This window comes from Motacilla alba, chromosome 4 (genome assembly GCF_015832195.1).
Source record: "Motacilla alba alba isolate MOTALB_02 chromosome 4, Motacilla_alba_V1.0_pri, whole genome shotgun sequence".
Lineage (NCBI taxonomy): Eukaryota > Metazoa > Chordata > Aves > Passeriformes > Motacillidae > Motacilla > Motacilla alba.
Genome location: NC_052019.1, coordinates 65,002,914 through 65,026,712, shown reverse-complemented (window position 1 = coordinate 65,026,712; position 23,799 = coordinate 65,002,914). Strand labels below are relative to the sequence as shown.

Genomic DNA, 23,799 nt, shown 5'->3' with positions numbered 1-23,799 from the left:
AACTGGTCTTGTCTGTTCCTGAAAATCTTCCATGCAGAACATCCCAGATAATTTAACCTCTGAGTACTCTTCTTACTTTGGCCATTATAGACACTGATCTATCTGGAGTAACACTCCATGGTTCTCCTCGAGGTTCATTTGGTCTGTTGCCCCTCAGCAGGCAGTTTTTGGTGTGTTGTTTTTTTTTCCCTCAGCCAAAAGAGTATGGTTTCCTTCAGTCTTCTTCCCTTGAAATGTGTTTATAGGCTACACAGCATTTGTCTCTTTGCTCTGGGTGTGTTCCAGTTATTACATCTTTCTTAAAACCTGCTGTCCAAAACTGGACATGGCTGACACATCACCGTTGCCAAATTAGGACAAAAATTTTTTTTGCACTGTGCTGATGTTGTTTCTATTATATCCTAGAGCTGCTTTGCCTTTGCTTAGCAGAAGTGTCTTGCTCTTGACTTTGGGTGATCTATGCCAGCTGCCAGATCTGTTTCTGTAGCAGTGCAGCCTCTTTGCATTTTTAGTGTGTATTTTTGCAGATGCTATTTGGAACTTGGGTTTTTAAAACTGTTACCTAGATTTCATCTTAGATTGTTTTGGGTTTTTTTTTTTTTTAATGTTAAATCTAAGTGATTTTTAAAATGTTTATCTTCTCTTTCCAAAGGGCTGGCAGTGCAATCTGTGTTCCCATAGCATTACAGAATGTCCAGAGTTAGAAGGAGCCCACAAGGATAAACAAGTCCATCTTCAGGCTCTGCACAGGACCACCTCAAAAAATCAGGCCATGATTAGATTACAAGTGCATAAAGGAAAAAATAATGGGAGAGAACAAGCAGAATGGAATTTTTTCTATTAAGAGAAAATCCCATCATGCACATGAATATAATTACTAATTAAAACCTTCATGTCAAAGAAATGTTTTTTTTCTGAAAAGAGAATACTGCTTTTTGCAATGGCTGTTTTCCTCTAAGGCATTTGAAGAAACTGTTTGACTGGTGAGAGGGTTGTCTCTCCTTGCCATATCCATCATTTATCTAAAACAAGCTCCTACCCTCATGGCAGACTTAAAGCACTTGAGCTGTCAATGTTCAGGAGACAACTGGTTTTTTCCCTGCTTTTTATTCAACCCTTGCATTCTCTCTGTCTCCTCCCTACTTAAAATAATCAGATTCTTCTTTCTTTTCCAGTGACCTTGAGCCTGAGTGGTTGGATAGTGTGCAGAAAAATGGAGAATTGTTTTATTTAGAATTAAGTGAAAGTGAAGAAGAAGTTCTGCTTCAGAACAGCTGTCCAGACATGCCAGCAGTGAATCATGTCAGGTTTCGGGAAAATGAAGCTGAAATTATTCAAGAGGGATCACGAAAGGAAAGGAAGTATGAACTGAAGAAATGGACCAAAATGCTAAAAAAGAAGAGTCTTTTACCAAAGAGTTCTGGTAAGAAAGGCAGTGGAAGCTGCAGTGAGCACCCCTCTGGTCCTACTTCCATACTGAAGCACCGGTCTGCTCAGAAAATGGGTGTCACTGTTCAGCAAAAGTACAAAGATGTGTCTGTTTATGTAAATCCCAGAAAACTCTACAGTGCTGGGGAAGAAGAGCAGCAGAGGCTGCTGGAAGCCTTAGTAGGGATTGTCCATCAGTCTTCATGGAGCAGCAGAAGAGTGGAAAAACAAGGCAGGAAGGATAAAGCCACCAGAGGAATCAGTGAAGAGAAGCTTGTGGTACATGGCTTGGTGCCAGGTAGTTCTGCAGTGAAAACAGGTCAAATCCTGATTGGTAAGTAACTGAAGGAATAGCTGACTTCTGCACTCTTTCTTTAATATGAAGATTTATGGGGTTTTTGCTGTTAGAGGCAGCTGACTTGAATATTCTTGAGACGTAAGCAATTACATCATTTCTCGAGGGGTTATTTTAAGTCAGTGTCATTGCATCTGATGGTTTGGTACCCAGCCAGTTTTACTGTGTTACTGATTTTTAAAACATGTGGCATAACCTAAAAGGTGTTAGTGCAGTAAGGCATGACCATCCATCCCTTAGTGTTCAGAGACTGAGCAGCTTGGAGCAGGAAATACCCCACCACCACCTTTAAGATTTTAGCTGAGGATTTGCTCAGTAGATAAGTGGGACTGGAGCAAACTTAATAGTCTGCCAGATACTGTATTTAAATTTCCTTGTTCTCCACAGCATCCCCCTTAGATAAAAAGCTTTACTTATATCTGCTTTAAATGGATTTTGTATCTAAAACTGCGGGGGAGGGGGGGGAATACTGAGTAAGATAGTTTGTAATGTAAGAATCTTTCTCCACAGCCTTTTTTGGTTATTTTTCTGTTTAGCAAGTCTAACAGCAGCTTCCTCAGCAGTTGTGACTTTGGGAGGCTCCACATCCATGGCAGGGCTGCAGTTTGGGGAGGCAGTGAGCCAATATAGCCTTTGTGGTGGTTTGGCAGCTCGGGCACTTCCACAAACTGATGAAATAAGCTGGCAGGAAACTAACCCAGAAGAGAAATTGGCTGTCTAGTATTTTGCTGGTGCAGTGAATTAAACTTGGGTCACAGAAGGTCTGACAGGCACCCAAACGTGAATGATGGAGGGGAATGAACTGCTGTCAGGGGTAATGAGGGAGCAGAAATACTCCCACTCCCAGCACTGAGGCCACTCAAAACTTGGAACTCGCAGGACATCAACCTCAGAGACAGTAAATGTGAGACAACCAGGCCACATCTGTAAAGGGTAAAAGCTTACTTAATTACCCTTGAAGCTGGTTGCTCACAGAGTGGGAGAGCAAAGATGTGATGTTGGTTAGAAGATCATTAAAAATCCCAATGCTATAAGTAGCACAAATCCTACAAAGTCAGCATGAGTGCTTTTGAAATTCCAGGGTTGTGTGTGTAAAAAGGCACATCGTGCTTCAACTGACTGATTGCTCCAGCACGAGTTTTTGGTAGAGATGCTAAAGAATACTCCAAAGGGGAAATTGGATAACTTTCAAATTTTACTAGCAAGAACTGATCAGTCGAAAAGTGGGAGATGAGGGGGAGGAGGGAACGAGTTTCATCTTGATCTGCTTAAGGGTGTTTCATCTAATTAGTGTAAGAGTGGGTGTTTGTAACCTGTAAGGTAATTTGGGGACACAGATTTGTATATAACATTTTTGTGAGGGCAGGTGTGAAGTCTTAACAGTGTAGGCAAGTACCAGATCCAGGAGATCAAGCTGACCTAACCAACCAGAGACAGTGTTTTATGTGCTGCACTTAATGCTTCCCAGAGCTAGTGGGGACAAAAACTGGGTTTCGGGGGTTTTTTTCTTTTTTGTTTGCTTGTTTCAAATAGAAGAACATTTAACTTCATCTGAGAAGAGTCTTGCACTTTATTATGTCCCAGGCTATCATCAACCCTTTTTTTGCACATTGGAAATGAAATAGTTTTAAGCATACTGGGATTATTCAGCTCTTAACTGGGAAAATGAGCTGTGTTCACTGCCAACAGTGGAAAATGTATAATTTTCATATAAAAATACTTTCAAATTATATATCTATAGTGAAGCTGAGCACTCTGGAATTTTTATGTGGTGTCTAGAAATAGGGATGCTTTGCATAAATTAGATGCTCAGATTTCAGTCTTGTCTGCATAAAGAATATACAGTAAAAAAAATGCTGTTCATGTCAAAAATCTGTCGGGTTTACTGCTTCTGTACTGCACATCACAGGATGGGATAGCTGTGGTGTACACCTAAAGCCTGCTTTAAAAGCAACTAGAGTTCAATAGATAGATCCTCAGGTCATCACAGGAGCTGAAGTTGGACAGAATGTTCAAGAACAATAACAGGAGGACTTTGCCTTTCAGTTGTTCTTGATCAAAGCAGGTTTTAGGAGTCATGTGGAGAACTGTGGAAACAGCCAGTAAAGGATGTTTTTGTGCTCAGTCTAAAACTGAAGAATTAGCACAAAAGTGAGTGGCTTCTTTGGTTATCAAAAAGGAGGAATACCTGATCAGCACAGCACAATGCCTGACGGCTGCTCTGCTTATAACTTTGTTTATATCCATTGACCTGTATGTGTATAAACATTAACATGTTCTTGCTTAGCTTTATAATATTTCAGTGGTCCAAACCAGCTTGGCAGTAGTCTTTTGTGAAGCAAATCCAAATTATATTTTCCTTTAAAAATACATGCTTTAAAATGACATCTGGTTGTCTTCCTGGTCACCAGTTTGCAGCACTCATTTTGACTCACAAACTGGTTTATGCTTCAGCATTTTTAGTGGAACTACTTTTTTCCATCCTTAATAATCACTTCCCTCAGGTGGCTTCCCCTATTTGTTTTGAAATGTGTATCCTTTATATCTTTGAACACTTCAAACATCTGTTTATTATTTGCACAATACACTTTAATTTTTGGTTGTAAGATTGCATATGGAAGTCGTAAGCCTTGTTGTATTAGCCAAGTGGAATGCAGGCACTGACCATATGAAGTAAACACAACAGTTTGGCAAGTTAAAAAACCCTGCTGCTTTGTAACTCTAAGAAGATGGCACTCTATCCGTGTATTGTTTATCAGTTAATTTATCTTTTTTTTACATTTAGCAGGCCAGCATCCCTCTTAAATTTTCAAAACAGCCCTCATTGATTTTTAAACTTGCTGTCACTTTGATTTTGGTTAAGATGAAATACAGTTTCTTCTATCGCGTGCTTTTTAAATGTCTTTTGTATTTTTGGCAAAACATTTTCCTTGCTTCAGGTAATTTGCAACATTATGCAAAGCTTGGTCTGCTGTGGAAAACTTTGAGCATATCTTCAAAGAGGAAAAACTTCTCAAAATACTCACATTTAGATCCTGACAAAAAAGGGTTGTGATAAGTAATGCCATTATAATTTGTTTCCCACCCCCCCTTCAAATTGAAACACGTTGGCTTCATGCCAGGGAAAAGTTCTTTTAAATGCTGATGAACATCATCTTTACTGTAGTAAAAGTAAAAAATTAATTCCAGTGACACTGAAAATACAGCAAAGCTCTTTTCACTAGTAAAGTGTCCTATTGTTATCCTCTTTTAAAGTATCTTATTGCTCTCATAACCAAATAGCTCAGCATGAATCTTCTCACTTTATCAGTATGAACAATTGTCAAAAAATTGTGACAAATCCCCACTGACAAGAAGTAATTGTGTTTGGTAGTAAAGATACAATAATCCAGTTTCGAACGTGTATGCAAAAGCTACAGCTGCTATTGCAAATTTCACTTGAAAGGTCTATATCTTTAGAGTCCTGTCAGGAAAAAAAAAAGCCCTCTAAAGTACCAAAATACTGGGAGAGTTTGTGATTTTTATCTGGAATTACCATACATGTTGTATTTGTTGGAAAGACACTCCAGAGTAGAGATGGTGGGCTCATAGGATGGGAACAGAGTTTGTGTAAACTTTGCTGTGTTCTCATTGTGGTGTTTGGGATGTGGCTTTTATTCTTTTAGCGTCCTCTTGAGGCACAGCAGCACTGGTTTGGATGAAAGCAGCCTGCTAACATATAAAACAAGTAATTGATCTGCCTTTCTTCAGTAGGAATGCATTCCACAGTTTGCCTTTTTTGGAAAGGCGTATGGGAACTTTTCTAAGTGCTCCCACCAAGTCATTACCAAGAACAGAGAAAACTAAATATCAGGATTCCATGACAAAAGCATCCTCCATCCTCTCCCATGGGAACAACCTGATTTTTAGGATATCAGAAAAGAAAACTGCCCTTCCCATCACAATATGGAAGTGGTGCTCACTTGCAGTTGCTGTCCCTGGGCTTAATGCAATGGGGATCTCCTGTTAGAAATGGTGCTTGCAGGTTTATCTCTAGGGAAGGGATGGTTAACAGAAGTCATAGTCTTGTGCCTCAAGTAGCAAAGAGATAGGCCGTTCTGAAATAAACATTCTAGGGATGTCAGCAGTGCCAAAAACTTTCCTAAACTCTGTCCTTAAAGAGGCAGGAATAATTCCAGCAGCTGTGTGCAGACTGGGTTTTTGAGATCAACACACACTGGTCTTAGTTGCTGCTGACTGGATGGGAGAAGTCTCTTCTGATAAGAACAAATAAAATAGAGTTCCTGCCTCACCTTTCTGTTTTATCACTCATGTGAAGTTCAGCTGTGCTTAACATTGTGCAGAGAACACGTATGGATGTCTTAAAGTTTCTTTGTGAACTGAGAATCTTTCCACAGTAAGTGATAGAACTCAAAAGCTTGATCATTCATTATTAGGAAATTTAAGTAAAGCTTACTTCATTCCTTAAAAAGAGTCACAGAATCATAGAACAGTTTGGCTTGGAAGAGTCCCTAAAGGTCAGCCAGTCCTTTCTCCACACCACACCCATCCAACCTGGCCTTGGACACTTCCAGGGATGGGGCAGCCACAGCTCTACTGGGCAACCTGTGCCAGGGCCTCAGCACCCTCACAGGAAAGAATCTCTTCCTAATACATAACCTAAACTACTTTCTTTCAGAAGGACTTGTCTTTTTTCTAAAGATAAATTTGTTGACTTAAGGAATGATATCCTGGAGCTGCCTGAAGAAAATTCCTTTTCTCTGTTGCAGTGGCTCACTGCATCTCTAAAAATGGAACTGAGTGATATTTTGTTCTGATGTTTTTCCCTATATCTTTAATTCAGTGATGTTTTAGATTGGGATGGTTTGATTTAACTCTGCAGACCATTGAGTGAGATCAACTTAAACAATTGCAAAAGCTATTTATTTTGTATATATTCTATATACACTTGGATTTCATTTAACCTGAATTGTTTAAGCATTAGGTAAGTGAAATTAGGTTAATACAAGTGCATTAATTTTTGACATAGTAATGTCTGAAGACGTGAATCAGTCTGTCTTTCTGTAAGTTTTTCACGCTGCTAAAGGGCAAGTAAAAATTCTCAAATAAAATGTAGATGTCAAGCTCTTGCAAAGTACATCTTGCATGTATTAACTCATTCACTGCAGTTATTTATCACACTGAGTAGATCTTGTGGTCATGTCCTGCTTTAAGACTGCTCTGGGTTCATAATTTGACACAGCTCATACTTTGCCCAGTGGTGTTATTTATTCTGGTACTTCATAGTCTCTATTCTTTGACTGCTGTTGTGTGTGGCAAAAAGAAAAGTAGCAAAAAAAGGAAGCGCCCACCCCTCACTGCCTCCACCTCCAATTCTGGAAAAGCCATACTAATCAGTAAAGATTTTTTGTTGTGTATCAAGTTGCTCTTCTTTGATGGTGCTACAGCATTTTCTGGCAGAAGGAAGGCAGCCTTACAGGGCTGCTTGGAAGCTGTTCCATGTATGGTCCATGATTACATTTTTACCAATTGGATGGAATAAATATTTACTGCTGCAATGAAAGTTTTACATGTGTACATTAGGCATTGAATAAATAAAATACTTGGAGTATGTAACATGTAAATACTGATGGCTCTTCTCCTTTCGAAGTGTCTTTGTCTATTCCACCCTGGTGGTTCCAAAACATTCCCTCAAGTGCTGAGGTGTGGATGTCTTCACAAAGTGTGTGCAGCTCCTCTGAATGGCTCTGCAAAAGAATTCCTAAGGATCCAGTCAAACAAACAGAACACAAACAACTTTTGTTTAAGCAGATGAGTTTAAGATGAGTACAAGTATGCTTTCTCTTGTAATTGTGTATTATGATCTGTAATACAGTGTTCTTAACAAAGAACATAGTAATCCTGTTTATAATTCTTGTTACATTAGAGTAGCCTGAGTGCTCTGCTTTTCATTACTAATTTTCATGTCCTGGGGCTCTGGCATGGACTTACTGAGTTCCTTTTAAAAGCTGTTTAACTTTCAGCTTTTCTGTCTTTGAATTAAAGCTGTGTTGAAGATTTGACAGGCTAAAATTTAACTGTGCTGTGCATCAAGAAACACAGAGGTTAGGGAGAGAGCTATTTCTTGAAAAAGAAAAACTTTAAGCATTTTGATATGTAGAACAAAATGTAGCCTTTTCTTGGTTTTGCATTCAGGAGGAATAGGAACAAATTTCCCTTTAATGTAAAAGAAGAGTGAGCAACTGGTTACTGCCTGGTGTATTAAGGAGGAATATTGCTTGCATTTTGGAGGTAATCAGTGTGTCTTTACTGATGGTTAAGAAGAATATTCTGTCTCTTGTTGGCCTTGATTTTGATCACTGCTGATTTTGAGCAATCAACCTTGTACCCGGGAAGAATCCCAGTTGCAATTTGAAGGTATTTAAAACCAAGGTAGAACATAGAAATCCTGGTAACTCTCGGTCTTCTTCTGAACTTGAGCATTCTGTGGCCTTGAATAGATTCTCAGGGAGTGGAGAGACCTCAGAGACTCAGGCTGTGCTTTTCCATAGTGTGCATGTCATTAGCACTGTGTCAATTTGAGCTGAGCAAGTCTCCTCCATGGAAAATTGAAATACACACTGAACCTTACAGTGCTTCAGTGCTTTATTTCTGCACTTGATGACATCTTTGCTGCCAAGTCAAGGCTTAAAATATAACTATGCTAAGCATGCACTTATGCTGCAAATCCATATCTTTTTTCTAATTCCTTTCCATGGCCTGAGTGATGAACACCATGTTAATAATCTTGGAGAGGATGTGGAGGTACTTTCTAGGGGAGTTTTTGTGCAGCTCAAGCAAAATGAAGCTTGGTTTTCAATCTCCTTGTTCAGAGGAGCTCTTTAGTTCACATTTAAGAGTTGGGTCACTTTCAGTGTTAAGTAAGAAGTTAATTTCTTTATTTCCCTATCTACAGAAGATACAAACTAGAAACTAATAGAGTTTTTCACAAGAGAAAGCAGAGACTACTGAAAGTGCCACCAAAGAAAATCAAGTAGAAAATAAGGCCTATTTTGTTCCTCTAAGGTTGAATATTTGCCTCTGTGAAGGAACTAATGAACCATCAAATCCTGGTGCCACTGGCAGTCTCTTCTTACAGTTCTTGTCATAAATTTATGTTGCCTACTCTTAGGTAGTTTGCTCTAAGTACCTTTATTGGAAAGTTTGGTAGAAATTCTCTGGTTAGGGTTTGCAGAACCTTCTGATTTCCACTCTAGCTGCTTTCTCACCTAGGCTCTGCTCACCTTGTCTTTAACTAAGAGATTCTTAATTTCCCATTGTTGCTGCAGTATTACTTCTGTCTATCTGATGTAATTTGATTTCTTTTTTCTTCAGCACAGCTGAATAGGACTGTCAGGGGTAGTCTGGATGGGATCACTCACCTACATTCCAAGGAAAGGCCAAATAATGAGTGGTCAAAAGCCCTTTTATTTTTACTTTCCAATTTCTGTTCTTTTTGACTGGTCTGTGTATTTATGTTACTTTACTTTTATGTTTTCTAGTTTCACAAGTTGGTTTTCATTTCCTCAGGTCTCATATCCCTCTTGCACACTCCATGCTTTAACATGCATCTTTTTGAGGGGGATGAGGCATAGGTTATCAATTAATTACCACTGGGATTCTTCTTGAGATTATTTTCCTTCACTTCATATAGAAATCCCAGTTTGATTTTTGTACTTTAAACTGGAATGTGGATTTTAAGTTTGTAAGCTATATTTTGGTTCTGTTTGCTTTTGTGGGTGGTGCCTTTAATTTTTCAAACTTTTTTCTCTTGCAGTTAATGACTTTGTCTTTGGGACCGTAAGGTTTTTTTTTTCTCCCCCATTTCCAGTGATGGTAAGGGTGTGAGATGTAGAAAACACAACATGCTGTTAGGCAGGAAAAACTGGCAGATAAAAACATGGAGAGGAGGACCCACAGCAGGGTGCAAGGAATGGAAGAGAAAGGACTAAGTTGAGAAATTTGCTGTTTTCTGATCAGGTAACAAGAGTGATACAAGCCTGGATGGAGGGGAGAGGCTTGGAGAGTTGTTACACAGAAGGACCCCTAAGATGATGAGAGGGATGGTCTTTCCATGAGGAAGTACTGAGAGAATTGGGATTGTTCGACCTGAAGAAGCTTCACAGTTGTGGCCTTGAAGTACCTGAAGCATACAGGAAGGATGGAGAGACACTTTGTACAAGGACATGCAGTGACAGGACAAGGGGGAATGTCTTTAAACTGACAGTAGATTTAGATTGGATATGAAAAAAGAAATGCTTGACTGTGAGGATGGTGGGACACTGGAAGGGAAGCTGTGGGTGCCCCATCCTTGGAAGTGGTCTAGGCCAGGTTGGATGGGATTTGGAGCAACCTGGTCCAGTGGATGGTGTTCCTGCCCGTGGCAAGGTTGGAACTAGATGGTCTTCAAGGTTCCTTCCAACCCAAACCACTCTGTATTTCTATGGTTTTTGTCTAATGATATGAGTGTGGCCATAAGGCCTTAGGAGCACTGAGGTAAGAGACTAAAAGTGGTAAATGTTGCATGTAGCAAACATCTACTTAAATATAACAAATTGACATTTATGACCGCTTGAATGGCATATTAATATTTTAATAAGACATTGTTTTGCTCTCAATTTTGATGCAGTAGCAACTGAATTTCTCATTTCTTGTCTGTTCCACCTCCAGGAGATGTTCTTGTTGCTGTAAATGATGTCGATGTGAATTCTGAAAACATAGAGAGGGTTTTGTCTTGCATTCCAGGTCCTATGCAGGTACAGTATACAGTACAGTTGAACATTTATTCAAAAAATCGTCTCTAAAAGTTAGTACTGCTTCTAGCCTTTTTTTCCCGAGGAAACAAAATTTAGGTGGCCTTTTTCTTAAACTTCCTCTGTTATCTTTTAATTGCATTGTTTGACTTCAGTCAGAGTACAAATTTCAGAGTTTAATTCTGATAAGAATCAGAATCAGAAAAATCCTATGAAAATGGGTAGGTGCTGATGTCTAGCTTAAAAATAAATGTGCCAGCAGAATAGTAGTGGATCTTTTTTGCAAGTTACTCTATTTAAAATGGTAATAATTGCTCTGAAATTACTTATATAGAATAATTATATCTTCATCAACATAAACAAGACTCACAAACCACAAGAGTAAAAACAAGCCTGAATTAACAAAAGGAGTGCTATTAAAAACATTTAAGAACATTTAAATGGTGAAATTTATACTGGTTTAATATTTAAATACAAAAATTAGTTCTTGAAGTTCTAAGAGATGTTAGATTGAATACTTTCAAGATCTTTCAAAACTCAACAGTGGGGAAACTGATAGAAGTTAGTAATAAAAATTGGTACCAAAAAAAATTTCAGAAAATCTGATGAGTGATGTTTTTTTTCCCCAAAACCTACTGCATATATCTTTTCTTCTTGTTGAATCATTTTGGAGCTATAATGAAGAATTAAATAAGTCATGAAGAATTAGATAGCTATTTCAGAGCTAAGCCAGGAGAATGTTACTTATCTAGGATGTTACTAGCATAAAATGGAATATTTTAACTTAGTCTGCTTAAATCCACTTCCTGATGGACAGGAAGACAAGATAAAAGTTGAAACTTAGAGGTATGAGCAGGAGCAGTTTAAAAATTAGTGTCTCTTGGTAGTTTTTCTTCAGGCAGGATGTTTGAGGTAATGATAATAATATATATATTTCACAGTCCAGAGATTTTTCAAAGTGGAAATGTTATGTTTTCTTGAACACAAAGTTCTATATGCAAGTTCCTGTGGAAATATATCTGCAGTTGCAGTGAGATTGAGTACCAGGGATGTCAGTTCAGGAAGCTTTCCAAGATACCTGACAGCTTGAAGTTTGCCTGAGCTACTGGAGTTGTGGTCAGGTACTGGCAGAGCTCCATGGCAGAAAAACCTTCTCTTGTCTGCTTTTGACCAAATACAGGGTTGCTGTGACTGTTATTAAATACAAAATGATGAAAAAGGCAGAGATGATCCAGTTTGTGTAACGGCACCCTCTCTAGATGAGGGTGTAGGTATTACTTGTTGCTCAGATGCAGTGCAGCCCTTGGCAGAGCAGTTCTGGTGATGCAGTGGCAGTATTTGCTCTGTCAGTAAATCTGTCAAGCAGGCAGCCATTACTTGAAGTGTGTAACAGTTTGTCATGGTGGCTTTCCAAATCCTTTCATTAAAGTGCAATTATTCCTTTTCCAATGTGCAGTTTGAGTCAAGCCAGACAAGTGGTGGCTAGAATAGACCTGTGGAGATGTAAATACAGACTTCTGGGTTTTTTGCAATGCAGTACACTGCAGTCATGCTGCTGAAGGAACACAGGGTTGTTGTAGCTGACATTTTTAAATACAAGCAAAATTGTTACTGTGTTCTCATTCATCTTACCTTGCAGAATATCAAAAAATAGGCAGTTTAAAGCCTTTTTACTTACATGTAAGTTATTTCTTTAAGTGAAGTCCCTGCTCTTCTGGATTCATGTTAAAAATTGCTGGAATTAATTTCAAAAACTTCACTACCTAGATTCAATTGCACTGTGACATATCTCATTATTGTATTTCCAGGGTTTTGTTTTTCTTACCTCAATTTGGGCAACTGGATCTAGGCTTGTAAGGGCTAGTTTAGTGCATTTACTGAGCAGTAGAAGTCCAAGTGCTACATTAGTCCTTTGTTTTACATTTCTGTAATCAAAATAGTTGCTGTCTCCTAGCACCACAAGACAGAGAAGACAGAATAGGAAGGGCGAGATATGCTAAAGGAATATACTCTTCTTTACTCTCATACTCAGAATTTGCACAACCATTTTACTCAAAACTTTCTAAAAATATCCAGCCTGAGGCAGACATCTAGAAGCAGAAATTTCAGCCTGGAATTTTGAGTTCCAGTTGTGCATTCCGTAAGCACATGGTAAACAGATACTGGAAACAGGAAGCAGCAGGCAGTCTTTAAAAGGCAGGCAATGCCCCCAGCTCTGTCTGTAATGAAATCCATCTTCCAAGCCATGCAGCTTTCTTGCGGATGAAATCATGCCTTTCTGGGGCAGACCAGTGGTACAACAGCTACGTTTTCTCCTTCTACACTGAGAAATGTATAATGGTATTAAGAAGCAGATTAAATACAGAGTGATCTTCCAATCATTACTTTCCAGCTTCCAGCAAGGACTTGTAAAATCAGTTAAGGGTTTCTGTGTTCTCCTTTGTTTCTTAAAATTCCTTTGACCTCCACAGCATCCTGGAGCAGTGATTTATGTGACTGATTTGTATTATGTTGATTGCCACTGGCTTTCAAATTGCCATCTAACCAAATGCATGTCATACCCCCATGTTCCTGGGTTATGAGAAGTTAACTGTTCATGCCTTACCCTGCCATGGCTGTGGAGTGCTCTGTTCTGTTCCACTTTGTCACCTTTCCTAAGCAGAAAATGATGAGCCATGTCCCTCACAGTTTGCTGTTCCTGCCACCTTCTTGCCATATGATTAAATTTTTCTTGAGAAATGTTCCAAATATTGAGAATGGGAATATTAATGCTTTTCTCATTCTTTATGTCGTTTTCTTTTCTGTTTTCTGTTGTGCATTGAACTGATTTTCTTCAGGAGAAACGGAACCAAAGCTGTGGAAGGTTTCACAATCAGTACTTATAAAAGGGGACTTGAGTAGTCATATTTAATCAGATCCTATGCACTGCTCCAGATGAAGATTAATTTCTTCTCCACCAAAAAAAAAAAATATATATATATATATATATTTAGGATACTCTGAAATGCAGTCTCTTGGTCCATTTCTATTACAGTGATGTGGGAGGCAGCACGGATGACTCCAGATTGAGAGAGAGTTCAAGTTCTGTTCAGTCCAGTTTGTTTTGAGCTCTTCCCTGGAGGATCATATGGTTGTGTCTCTTAAGACAAGACAGACTAAGTTTGTTTGTTTTTTTTTTTTAATGAGAGACTAAAAGATAGACTGCAGCAAGAATGACATCTGTGTGTCATTAGTGTAGAGACTGTAGCCAGTGTCATGATAAATGTCCAGAGACAAGATGCAGTAGAAGTAAAGAGAAGGAAACAACTATTGAGCCTTGAGGAAATCTGTGAGAAGTTAGACAGGGTATGAGGAAAATATTCTGAAATGTATGCAGATGGCGTGACAGAGAAAAAGAACCGAGTCTCAGAATGCTGGAGAAGAAAACACACACTTCTGAAACTGTCAACTATCAAGTTACTGGCTCTTAGAAAGCAGCTGCTTCTCAGCAGATTTTGATTCCTTGTCAGGAATCAAAACTGTATTGGATGAGGAGAGGGTGAGGGATGAGTTACTGTCAGAAAGGAAAGAAGTAGTACAGGACAGGAGAGCAGGACTGACTGCAGTGCTGTACCAGGGAAGAGGAGGAGAAAAAAGGCTCATAGCAGCCCAAATAGGAGAGGAGAAAATCAATGGAAAATGTTGGGAGAGGGAGTGAAGTGGAAGATGACAACCAGTGACTTAAATGTAGCTGTAAGAGCTGACGATGGCCCTGCTCTCAGAGCTAGTTTGACAAGCAGTGGGTGTTTTAAAACATGATTATTTCTTACTGGCACTCCTCTCTTGAAGTTTGTGTACACACATACACAATTACAAAAATGCTCTGTCTTTAAATGTATAAATTATCTGCTTGGGCTTCTCAAAATTTATGCAGTTGAGAAAAGAAAAATGGATTTTGTTGCATCAGTCCTCAGGCAAAACTGCCACTGATGTTAACAAAGAAGAGGATTTAGTGTGATGTGTTATGTTTAGGACTTCCCATGTTACAGTATTTCAAGGCAGACAAACAGTCTTGAGTAAAAACACATGAAAGAAGGAACTAGGAGCATGCCTACTTAATCCAAATATATCTTCTGTCACTTTGATAAAAAATAAGGTCTCATCCAAGAACATAAATTAATTTCTCCTCCTTGGAACTAGCCTTTTTTTGCTCAGTCAAGAGATAGGTGTTTCTCACACCTCCTCCTTTCAAACTTAGGATAATGTGTTCATTCACAAAAAAAGAAAAAAATCACTTACATCACTGTTGAGACACCTAACAAACATAATTTTTGTAGGTCAGGGCTTAAAAGAGTAGGTCTATACAGCAAATTTTGAAATGTGTTTCCACATTAAGTTTGGATTATAGGTTGTTTGTGTGTCAGGAAATACTAATTTATTCTAAAACTCTTGGGTTTAAACTTATTTGGGAAATAAGGGACAGTAAACATGTAATTTTTTTTGCAAAATCAGCTTGATCATCTAAACTTTAAAGGTTTTGTTTAAGAGAGGATGTTGTGGTTTTGTTCAGGTCTTTTTTATTCTGAAGATGTAGCACAATAAGGGATGTAAGCAATTTTTAGGCTACTTGGTAGTTGTGTAAATTGTTAAATACAGCAACAAAACTATTATTTTCTGATTTTACAGTTAAAAAAGGAAAGTTAACATACTGAAAAATAAAGAATTTCTACCATTATAACTGAACAGACTTTTGCAGTCCAGTGTAAATTTCCCTGTGCAGATGTGTCAGTGTACTCAAAATGGCAAAGAAATGCTCAAGAAAGAGCCTTCAGGGTATGTACTTAGGAAACTGCTGACATTTTGAAGGAAGTCAAATACTGTGTGTGTTTCAAAGGCACAGTAATGGGTTTTTGTGCTCAGACAAAGCCAGAGCAGTAAGTATATTTTTCCATTCTCAAAACCATAAGAATTAAGTATGAAAACACAGCAAACCACATGCTTATTCACATGGCTCGTAGACCATGTAATAGCTGGCTTTGTCCTTTGTAATAGATGGTTATGTAATGCTGAATGTATAATTGGTTTTCTTAAAACAGCAGGAATTTTGTTTGCTTACATCTTCCTCAGTAAAGCTGAGGCTGAGAAAACCTGACCTCTTTAAGGGCTCAAACTCCATCTGTTCCATGTGACACTGGAAAGTAATTGTAAGTACAGCCTCATTCTCACAGTAATTAATTACTTTAATAGGTTAAACTGACATTTGAAACCTCAGTATTTGAGCCTGAAGGGACTTCTGAGCAAAGGAACAAACAGACACAGTCAAGTATGAACAACCTGGTTCGGCTCCTGTGGGGAGAGGACACTTTGGACCTTCAGCAGGCTGTGCAGGATGTGCCTCACATTGTCATGTTCCTCACACTGAAACTGGACTCTGAGACATCCAAGGATGAGGTATGTGCCTGACTCAATCAACCTGAGCTCAAAGGTAGCCACTGACCTAGCAGCTTCTAGGACATTTGATGCAAAAGGATAAATAAAAAATCCTCCTAATGGTTTGGAGTTGGGAATCATCCTTAAAATACCCATTTTGGTAGAAATAAGGTGTGAAGTTCCAGCATCACTGCTGACAAGCTCCTGACTGGCCTTGAACTCAGCTGAGAGCAGGTGGGGAGCAGCCAGGTGGTGACTCCATAGCCAAGGTGCATTCTCCAGTGCCAGGCTGTCTCTGGGATGCTGACCTGGAGATTTTTAACACCAGGATCTGCCTAGTCAAAAAAATATCCCCCTGCAGGAGCTATTGGCAGTCCACATCCATAATCTGTCTGGCTCCTCCTGTTTTGAAATGCTAATGTGCCTTTTCTTAGAGGGCTCTGGCATGTCTGCTGTTAGCAGTCAGCTGCTGATTTTTGCTTGGGCAGCGTTTTTAGAGCCACTGAAATACTTTTCCTTTGTCCTGTAAAGCTTCCTTTCACTCATTTCTGATTGTGTTCTTCGGGAAAATGTTGCCAGTGTTCATGTAAGGCATTATAAGTTTGTGTAGTTGTTCAGGATGTAGCCATAGCTACAAATGTTCCTCTCCACGCAGGGACACTGAGCTGAGCTTGGCCTCTTGTCCAGTCTGGAAATGACAAGTGGACATCTTAGGAACAGACTTTTGTGAAAAGACTCTTCTGCCTTTGTGTGAATTCTCAAATTGAGTGTTGTGTCCCAGGGATCTTGTATTATCTGTGCTGAGGAGACATCAAACAAAGCACAGGTTTTTCCAGTCCCCAGGGACTAAGATGGCAGGACAATGATGGAGTGGGGAGCAGAAAGAAAACGTTTTGTTTTCTCCCCCTCAGAATTTATCCTTAGATTGAGATACCTTTTTTTTAAATACTATTTTTCATCTGGTACAAATCTGCATTCTGCTGGTGATATGCAAGAGAGAAAAAATGTTACAGCTACACAAAATAGGGTTTAATTTTATTTGTAGAAAAAGGGCTGGGAAGGAGAACCTTAGAAAATTACATGATACCATAATATGTACTAGTGCAAGACCAGTGTTTTCTTGACCACATAAACTTTATGAAATATTAAAAAAAATCATTCCAGGGCCTCTGGCTTTTCTCTTACACATGTAAATGCCTGATTGCAGTTCTGCACTTCACAGTACACTGAGTACTGGTTTCTTGCCCCATTGTTCCTTTACATTCTCACAAAAAATGGATTAATCCTGAGCATTGAGCAGAGGTAAAAGAGGGATTGTAATGCCCTTGTTGGCCCTTCACAACATGGAATAATTGTTTCCTGAGAAGTCTTGGCAATTATGCAGTCCCAGATATGCTGAGAGATGCTTTGCTGATATAATGAAGCTCTTTATAATGTTTCCTTGCAAAAGAATGCCACCTTCTTTAAAGCATTTGGCCTTAATTTTATTTTCTGAACTTCAGGCAAGTTCTGTCCTGTAAATGTACCGTCCCAGATTTAGTTTAACCAATACTTTAAATGAAGTTATAGTACACCAAAGCCATCCTGCCCAATAGAAATATAATGATCCTTTAAGAAGCTGCTTTACCCATATCCAGGGGAGGCACAGTATGCAGATCACATCCGTGTAAACTGTGGCAACTGGAACTTGTAAATAAGTATTCCACTTGGGAGCTTTTGGCACCTAAAATAGAATTAATGAGCTTTAAGACTTGTAAGCTCTTTCTGCTCAGCTCTACAGGGAAGTAGTATTGGGAATCATTTGGGATGTGTGTATGCCTGTGGGGGGCGTCCCTATGGTAACAGCTTCTCAGAGAGTATGGTCAACCCTGCCTTTTCTTGTATTTTAGTTTAAGGTGAATATTACAGTTATACATTATTTGAAGCAGTGTGCAACACTCACATCTTTGTCTTTGACCTGATTTTGGCAACAGCATGTCTTAAAAGGAATAATGTTCATGTTCCTTCTGCTATTACTAGAAGACTCTGTCCAGGTTTGGGGGTTGGCTTGAGGGAGGATTTACACTTTGAGAAATTAGCTGCTTGTATTCCATTGTCATTGGCCTGTGACCTTTGGGCTTGCTTTGGAGAGAGCTGATCTGGTGGCATGTGCTGGCCCTTGCTGAATCACTATATCCATACATGATAACAGTTCTGCCTATTTGTAACAGTTGGCTTTTCTTTCCCTGGGAATGTGTTCAGATCATTCTCAAACAAATTTTGTGTAAAGGCCCCAGTTCATAATGGGGAGGGGAGAAAAAGGCTCTTTCTAGCCCTTTGCAGTGCTGCAATTAGAAAACAGCAGGGTTTCTCCAGCTGAGGGATTGATTGCAGAAAAAAAATCCTTGTCACTAATGAGTATTTATAAATAGAGTCAATTAAATTGGATATAAATGAAGAGTTTGTCAGGTCCTTCTGTAATGAAATTTTGAATTCTTTTAGTCTTGATGAAAGAAAATTTTTAATGGGTGTTGGCACTGGCTAAATGTGATTAGTGACATAAACAGTGAAGTTAATCATGCCTGTGTTTCATTTGTTTGTGGAGAAAAATAATTTACTATAATCTTTGCAGTGGAGAAGATGCAAAAAAAAAAAAAAGGCCATCATGATTTGGCAGAAAGCAATAAATGAGGGGCAATCATGTTTGCTTATTACTGTATTTTTACAGTTGCTGAAATAATACAAAATTCCTGAAAGTGCTTGAATAAAAGAATGATTTTTTTAATGGTTAGAAAAAGAAAAATATCTCACAAGTATTTATCTCTATAGAGCTTTAGTTTCAAATGACTTGTGTATCTGGTCAGATGTTTCATGAAAAATCTTAGTGGTGTATTTTAAAATTTGAGCATATTCTTCAGTTATGTTTTATGCTATCCATGTAAAGCAGCCAGGTAGGGTTATACGGAGAGACTTGAGTTTTCATATTCTATGTTAGTTTTCAAGAGCTGTATGTCTGATGATGGTTTAAGTCAGAATTTAAACATCGAAAGAACTGTACCAATACTTGCATCAGAGAATGACAGAATTGTTTGGATGGAAGGAATTATAAAGAACATCCAACCCTATAGCCATGGGCAGGGACACCTTCCACTGGACCAGACTGTTCCAAGCCCCATCCAACCTGGCCTTGGACACTTCAGGGATGAGGCATCCACAGCTTCTCTGGGCAAGGTGTGCCAGGGCCTCAGCACCCTCACAATGAAGAATTTGTTCCTCTCTCTTGATATCAGATGTGTTAACAGTGTACTTAAAGCTGTAAGGTGCAGTGGCCACACCAATTGGCATTTTACATTTCTCCATATAATAATTAATCTAAATAAGTCATGCTTTTCTATAAAATAGAGAATTTAAAACTGTCAGAAACATTAATGTGCCTTTTAGAGCTTTCCAGTATGCCCATGCAGCATACTCTTGTTTCAATGTCATATGAAAGGATATGATAAAAGATTTCATGTTTTAAAAAAACCCCAGTTGTTACCACAATAAAAAAATCATTATCTTATTTTCTGTGGGGATTTTTGGAGGGGTTTTGGTTTTGGTTTACTTAACTAACAGCTAACTTTCTTCACAGCAAGAAATTATTTATCAGTACCCCATATCTGAAGCATCCCAAAAACTGAAAAGTGTGAGAGGGATATTTCTCACATTGTCTGACATACTGGAAAGTGTAACTGGTACCGAGATTATCAGGTAAAAGTGTTTGAAATGTAATTACTGTTTTTATTATTTTATACATACATGTACAGCAAACATGGCTCATGCATCAACTTCTAGACGAACCAGAGCAACTCAACCTGTTGAGGCAGTAACTCTTTTAACTACAACAGCATGCCTGCAGTTGGAGTACTCAGCCTGGGTGTAAATTGATTTGGGGAAGTTTTGTTGTAGTGGGTAGCAGTGACTAGGATTTTTAGTTCAGTGCAATGATTTTCAGCTCCTTTGTAACTTAATAGTGTTAACGGAAATACTTCTGGTTTCATTTTTCTAGTTCCTCCCTGTTCTTATGTGAAAAACTGGTTCAAGTTGTTTACTGGAAAGAATCTGACAAATTGCTTGTAATTGGCCTTCCTGAAGAAAAGTGAGTTTCAAAGGAAAGGTTTTGTTTTCCTTTAAATTTTGTGTCCTCAAATTTATTTTGTGTACTCTTCTAACAAAAAAGGCAAGAAAGGGCTTAAAATGTACTCTTTTTACAGTAACTAGTTTTTATGTCTGTGCTTCCACTATTTTCTTTGACTTTATTCACATCTTTCATATATCCATTTTTGTAATTTCTTTTTCATTTCCTCTGAAGAGAATGAGATGAGATCCCAGAAATATCTGTAAGTTAGAAAACAGTAATATCCTAGGATTTGGTAAACTCACGTTCTTTGCAGAGACTGCTGAATAACATCAATAATACTACATATTTACATGTTCTAGGAGGACTACTTATTCATCATAAAGATGTTTTAATTTTTATTTGTTAGTGTGCCACTTTCTCAGCTGAGGAACATGATTCAGAATGTTGTCAGGACCTTGACGTTCATGTACGGTTCTTTGGACAGGTGAGTTCTTTCAGAAGTGTTTTCTTTTCAGTCACTCATTTTTCATTGGTGCTCACTGAAAAAGACAAGTATTGGGATTAATTTTAAGGTTTCCAGGGAATTTCTTGGCATGTTCCTTTACACTTGTATAAAAACAAGAATTCTGTTGTTCTTGCCTTTTGGTTTCAGTCTTAACACTACTAAGACACTGTTTAAGCAGGCTTTGTCACTTCAGAAAGTTTTATCCTTGATCAGATTAAATCATTCCCGTAATCCAAGTCACTGTGGATGTCGGCAGCACTCTGCAAATGTTACTCTCTGTGTCTGTGAAACATACATGTGTATCAGTGTTACATTTTTCACAGAGTAAACACTCTGGACTTCTCCAGAGTGAGAGTCTGGAGTGCCAAACTGCATTTGGCAGAATGAATGTCTTTCTCTGCATTTGCAAATCACCCAGGAGACTTTCAGTCTGACTGTTACCTAAATAAAACTGCCCAGGTAGATTACTCAGATTCTTGCATTTAATTCAGGCGTAATGTGTGTATGCCACAGGAAACAAAAAAGAACAAATCTCAGTTTCCAAAAGGATGAGGCTGATATTTCACTCACCTTAAGCTGCTCTATGGTATAACCATACTGGTTTAATTTCTTCTTTGTAGGTACTGCCTGGATATCAGCCTAGTGGTTTTTTTCATGTTAAAAAAACCATTTTTTTAATGTTTAAAAAAAATTCAAATGCAGCATCATGCTGTAAAGAGGCTTGTGTATCACTGATGGTTATATAAACATGCTGCACATTTCTCAGTGTTATTCTAACTTGGAGTTCATGTTTGTCCAGTGCTTTTTGCCAGGTGGAAAATGTTTCTCGCCTGGATCATTTTTTCAGCCTGTTCTTCCAGCGTGCCCTCCATCCTGCAAGGCTCCAGCCTGGCACCAGCCCCAGTGCCCAGCTCCAGGATCCCTGCAGTGCCCTGCCCCCAGGCAGCCTCCCTGGCCTGCGCTGGCTGACGCTGCCCCAGGAAGTCAAGGTCAGGTCCTTCTCACATCTCTCCAGGAAAACCTGGCCATGACAGGCCAAAAAGTCAGTGCAGGTGTTTTCTGCTCTTCCTAAGATTTACCTAAGTGCTCTGCCCATCCCAGGTGGTCCATTTTCCTATAAAATTCAGGTTTGGAGCTGCACCACCTTTCCCACGAGACTGCTATTGTGAGTGTGGTTTGGTGACTTTAATCTAGGAAGAGTAGAGAAAGCAGCCCCTGGTATGTAGCTGTATGTTTGATTTTAACCATTGAAGTATTCTGGCAGGCAGGAAATATTATTCTAGAAGCCCATGTACTTCTCATAATTTAGGAGAGTTATAAATGGCTGTTGCAGAATCAAATAAATGCCCACATGTCATTCGTTGATGCCAGACAGGTACAGTTTTTTTGCACCATTTCACTGTGCTACATTACCTCCATGTTAGAAACTGATTTGTGCTTCAAACAGTAGTAAGACAAAAGGTAGATCACAGTAAATAACATTTAATTATAATATTAATAACATCTTAGCTGCCAGTTGTACACGTCACTTTCATTCCTTTAGTATTTGTGACTCCAGTTTAAAACATGTTAGTCTGTGCCATTGTTTCCAAACAGATTTCTCTTTGCTAGTGTGGCTTTCTCCATTTTCTCCTTCAAAGGAGAACTGTCTTCTCCTTTATCTTTACTCACAGATTGATCATTATTTAGTTCTTTCCACCTTGCACTGTAGGTTTTTTACTGCTTTTTTACAGTTTGTTGTTTAGGAGTCTTTCCATGCTTTTTTCTTATTTCTCAAGTTTCTCTAGAGAGGCTCTGTTGTGCCTTGGTCTCCAGTTTAGCATGCAGGCTGCTTTTTCTTATAAAATAGTAAGTTTTAAAAGGACATAGGAAACAGCATCATTTTTACTTACAATACAGACATCACTTTCCAGAATTCTTTGAGATCATTCCCATTTGCCAGAAAAATGTTGTTGCTGCAGAAGATGACTTTTCCAGTCAGGGTTTTGGTGAAGAGCTATTCTATTCTATAAGGAATATAAAACTAAAAATGTCAGTTCTTCAGGCAGAAAGCCATTTAAGTTTTGACTGGGGAAAAGCTGAGAGGATGATTAGTTGTTGAGTGCCAACAGGCTTGCTGACATTTCTCTGTTTGAAAACTGGCCGTATTTCAATTAGAGGCAGCCTGTTAACACAGCTCAAGAAGTTTGTGATTTAGGTTCTTTTCATTAAGTAGCACATGTATGTCATGAGTTTCAGTGCCTAGGAACAAGAAAAGTACTCATAGTTAAACTTGATTTAACCAACAGCTCTTGCAGTTACAGAAATAAGGAAGCTTAAAGTAGTTCCAGTAGAACAAAAATAATATGTGAGAGAGTTTTGGTGACTTCATAGAGACAAAAAACTTAAATCCATTGGATAAAAGATTTTTCTGAAAACTCAGTTGGATGCAGTAGTGTGCCAGGTTTGTCTCTAGATCTCATGTTTCAAAGCACTCTGAAAGTAAGAGTGACATCTCCTTTATACCAACACTGGGCACACAAGCAGAGAAATGGTACAGTTCAAAGAGCAGGGAAATAGCCAGCAATTAGAAAGGATTTTTCTTAATTCTGGTATCTCTAGGTGTTCTTGATATTTGATGTTACTAATGAAAAATAGGTGCAGTTTTTTATCCAATCACTTTGTACTTGTGAATCCCAATCTGAGATGAGCAAGATGGAGCGAGATGAGCTATTACTGGAAATTGATGTGTTGGAAATCTTTATTTGAAAAGTTTTCTTTTTACTGTTTCAGATGGAAATTGACACAGCACTGAGTGATCTGGAAGCAGCTGACTTTGCAGAGCTGGTAAGCCTTTTGGCTTTGTTTGCTTTGCACGGTATCTCCTTGCCTTGGTGTCACATTCAGTGGTTTAAACAAAGACATATTTTCAAAATCCATCAACTTCTTTTAATGAAGTGGGAGTCAAAGCAGTTTATCCTGGATTTCTCTCCATGCTTAATATTATAACATATTATAATCCTATAGGATTGGTCACTGAAAATCTGTGATTTAATATAATTTAAATCCATGGGATGTCTACAAAAATCACAGAGGTGATTGTTGTCACATTTCTTCTTTGTGTAAATAACAGTCTCCTTCCCAAGCAATTGTGAACAAACTTGGAAACATCTGTGGATCAGAATTTAATTTTCCAGTTTACAAAGAAAGCAATTTACAAATTCTACTTAGT

The 23,799-nt window shown here is 38.5% G+C and overlaps 1 protein-coding gene across 4 annotated transcripts in view; it reads left to right on the top strand.

Moving 5' to 3' along the window:
- INTU (inturned planar cell polarity protein) overlaps positions 1-23,799 on the top strand; it is a 41,146-nt gene that overhangs the window by 7,221 nt on the left and 10,126 nt on the right. For 3 of the 4 annotated variants that reach the window (XR_005256814.1, XM_038135880.1, XM_038135879.1), the window contains exons 2-9: positions 1,176-1,762; positions 10,493-10,578; positions 15,802-16,005; positions 19,595-19,713; positions 20,012-20,101; positions 20,490-20,567; positions 21,388-21,577; positions 23,361-23,414. Coding sequence is in view for 3 of the 4 variants with exons in the window: in XM_038135880.1 (XP_037991808.1) it covers positions 1,176-1,762; positions 10,493-10,578; positions 15,802-16,005; positions 19,595-19,713; positions 20,012-20,101; positions 20,490-20,567; positions 21,388-21,577; positions 23,361-23,414 (1,408 nt within the window). In the remaining variant the exon portion in view is untranslated. The remainder of the gene's footprint in view (positions 1-1,175; positions 1,763-10,492; positions 10,579-15,801; positions 16,006-19,594; positions 19,714-20,011; positions 20,102-20,489; positions 20,568-21,387; positions 21,578-23,360; positions 23,415-23,799) is intronic. The other variant, XM_038135881.1, reaches the window with a different exon arrangement.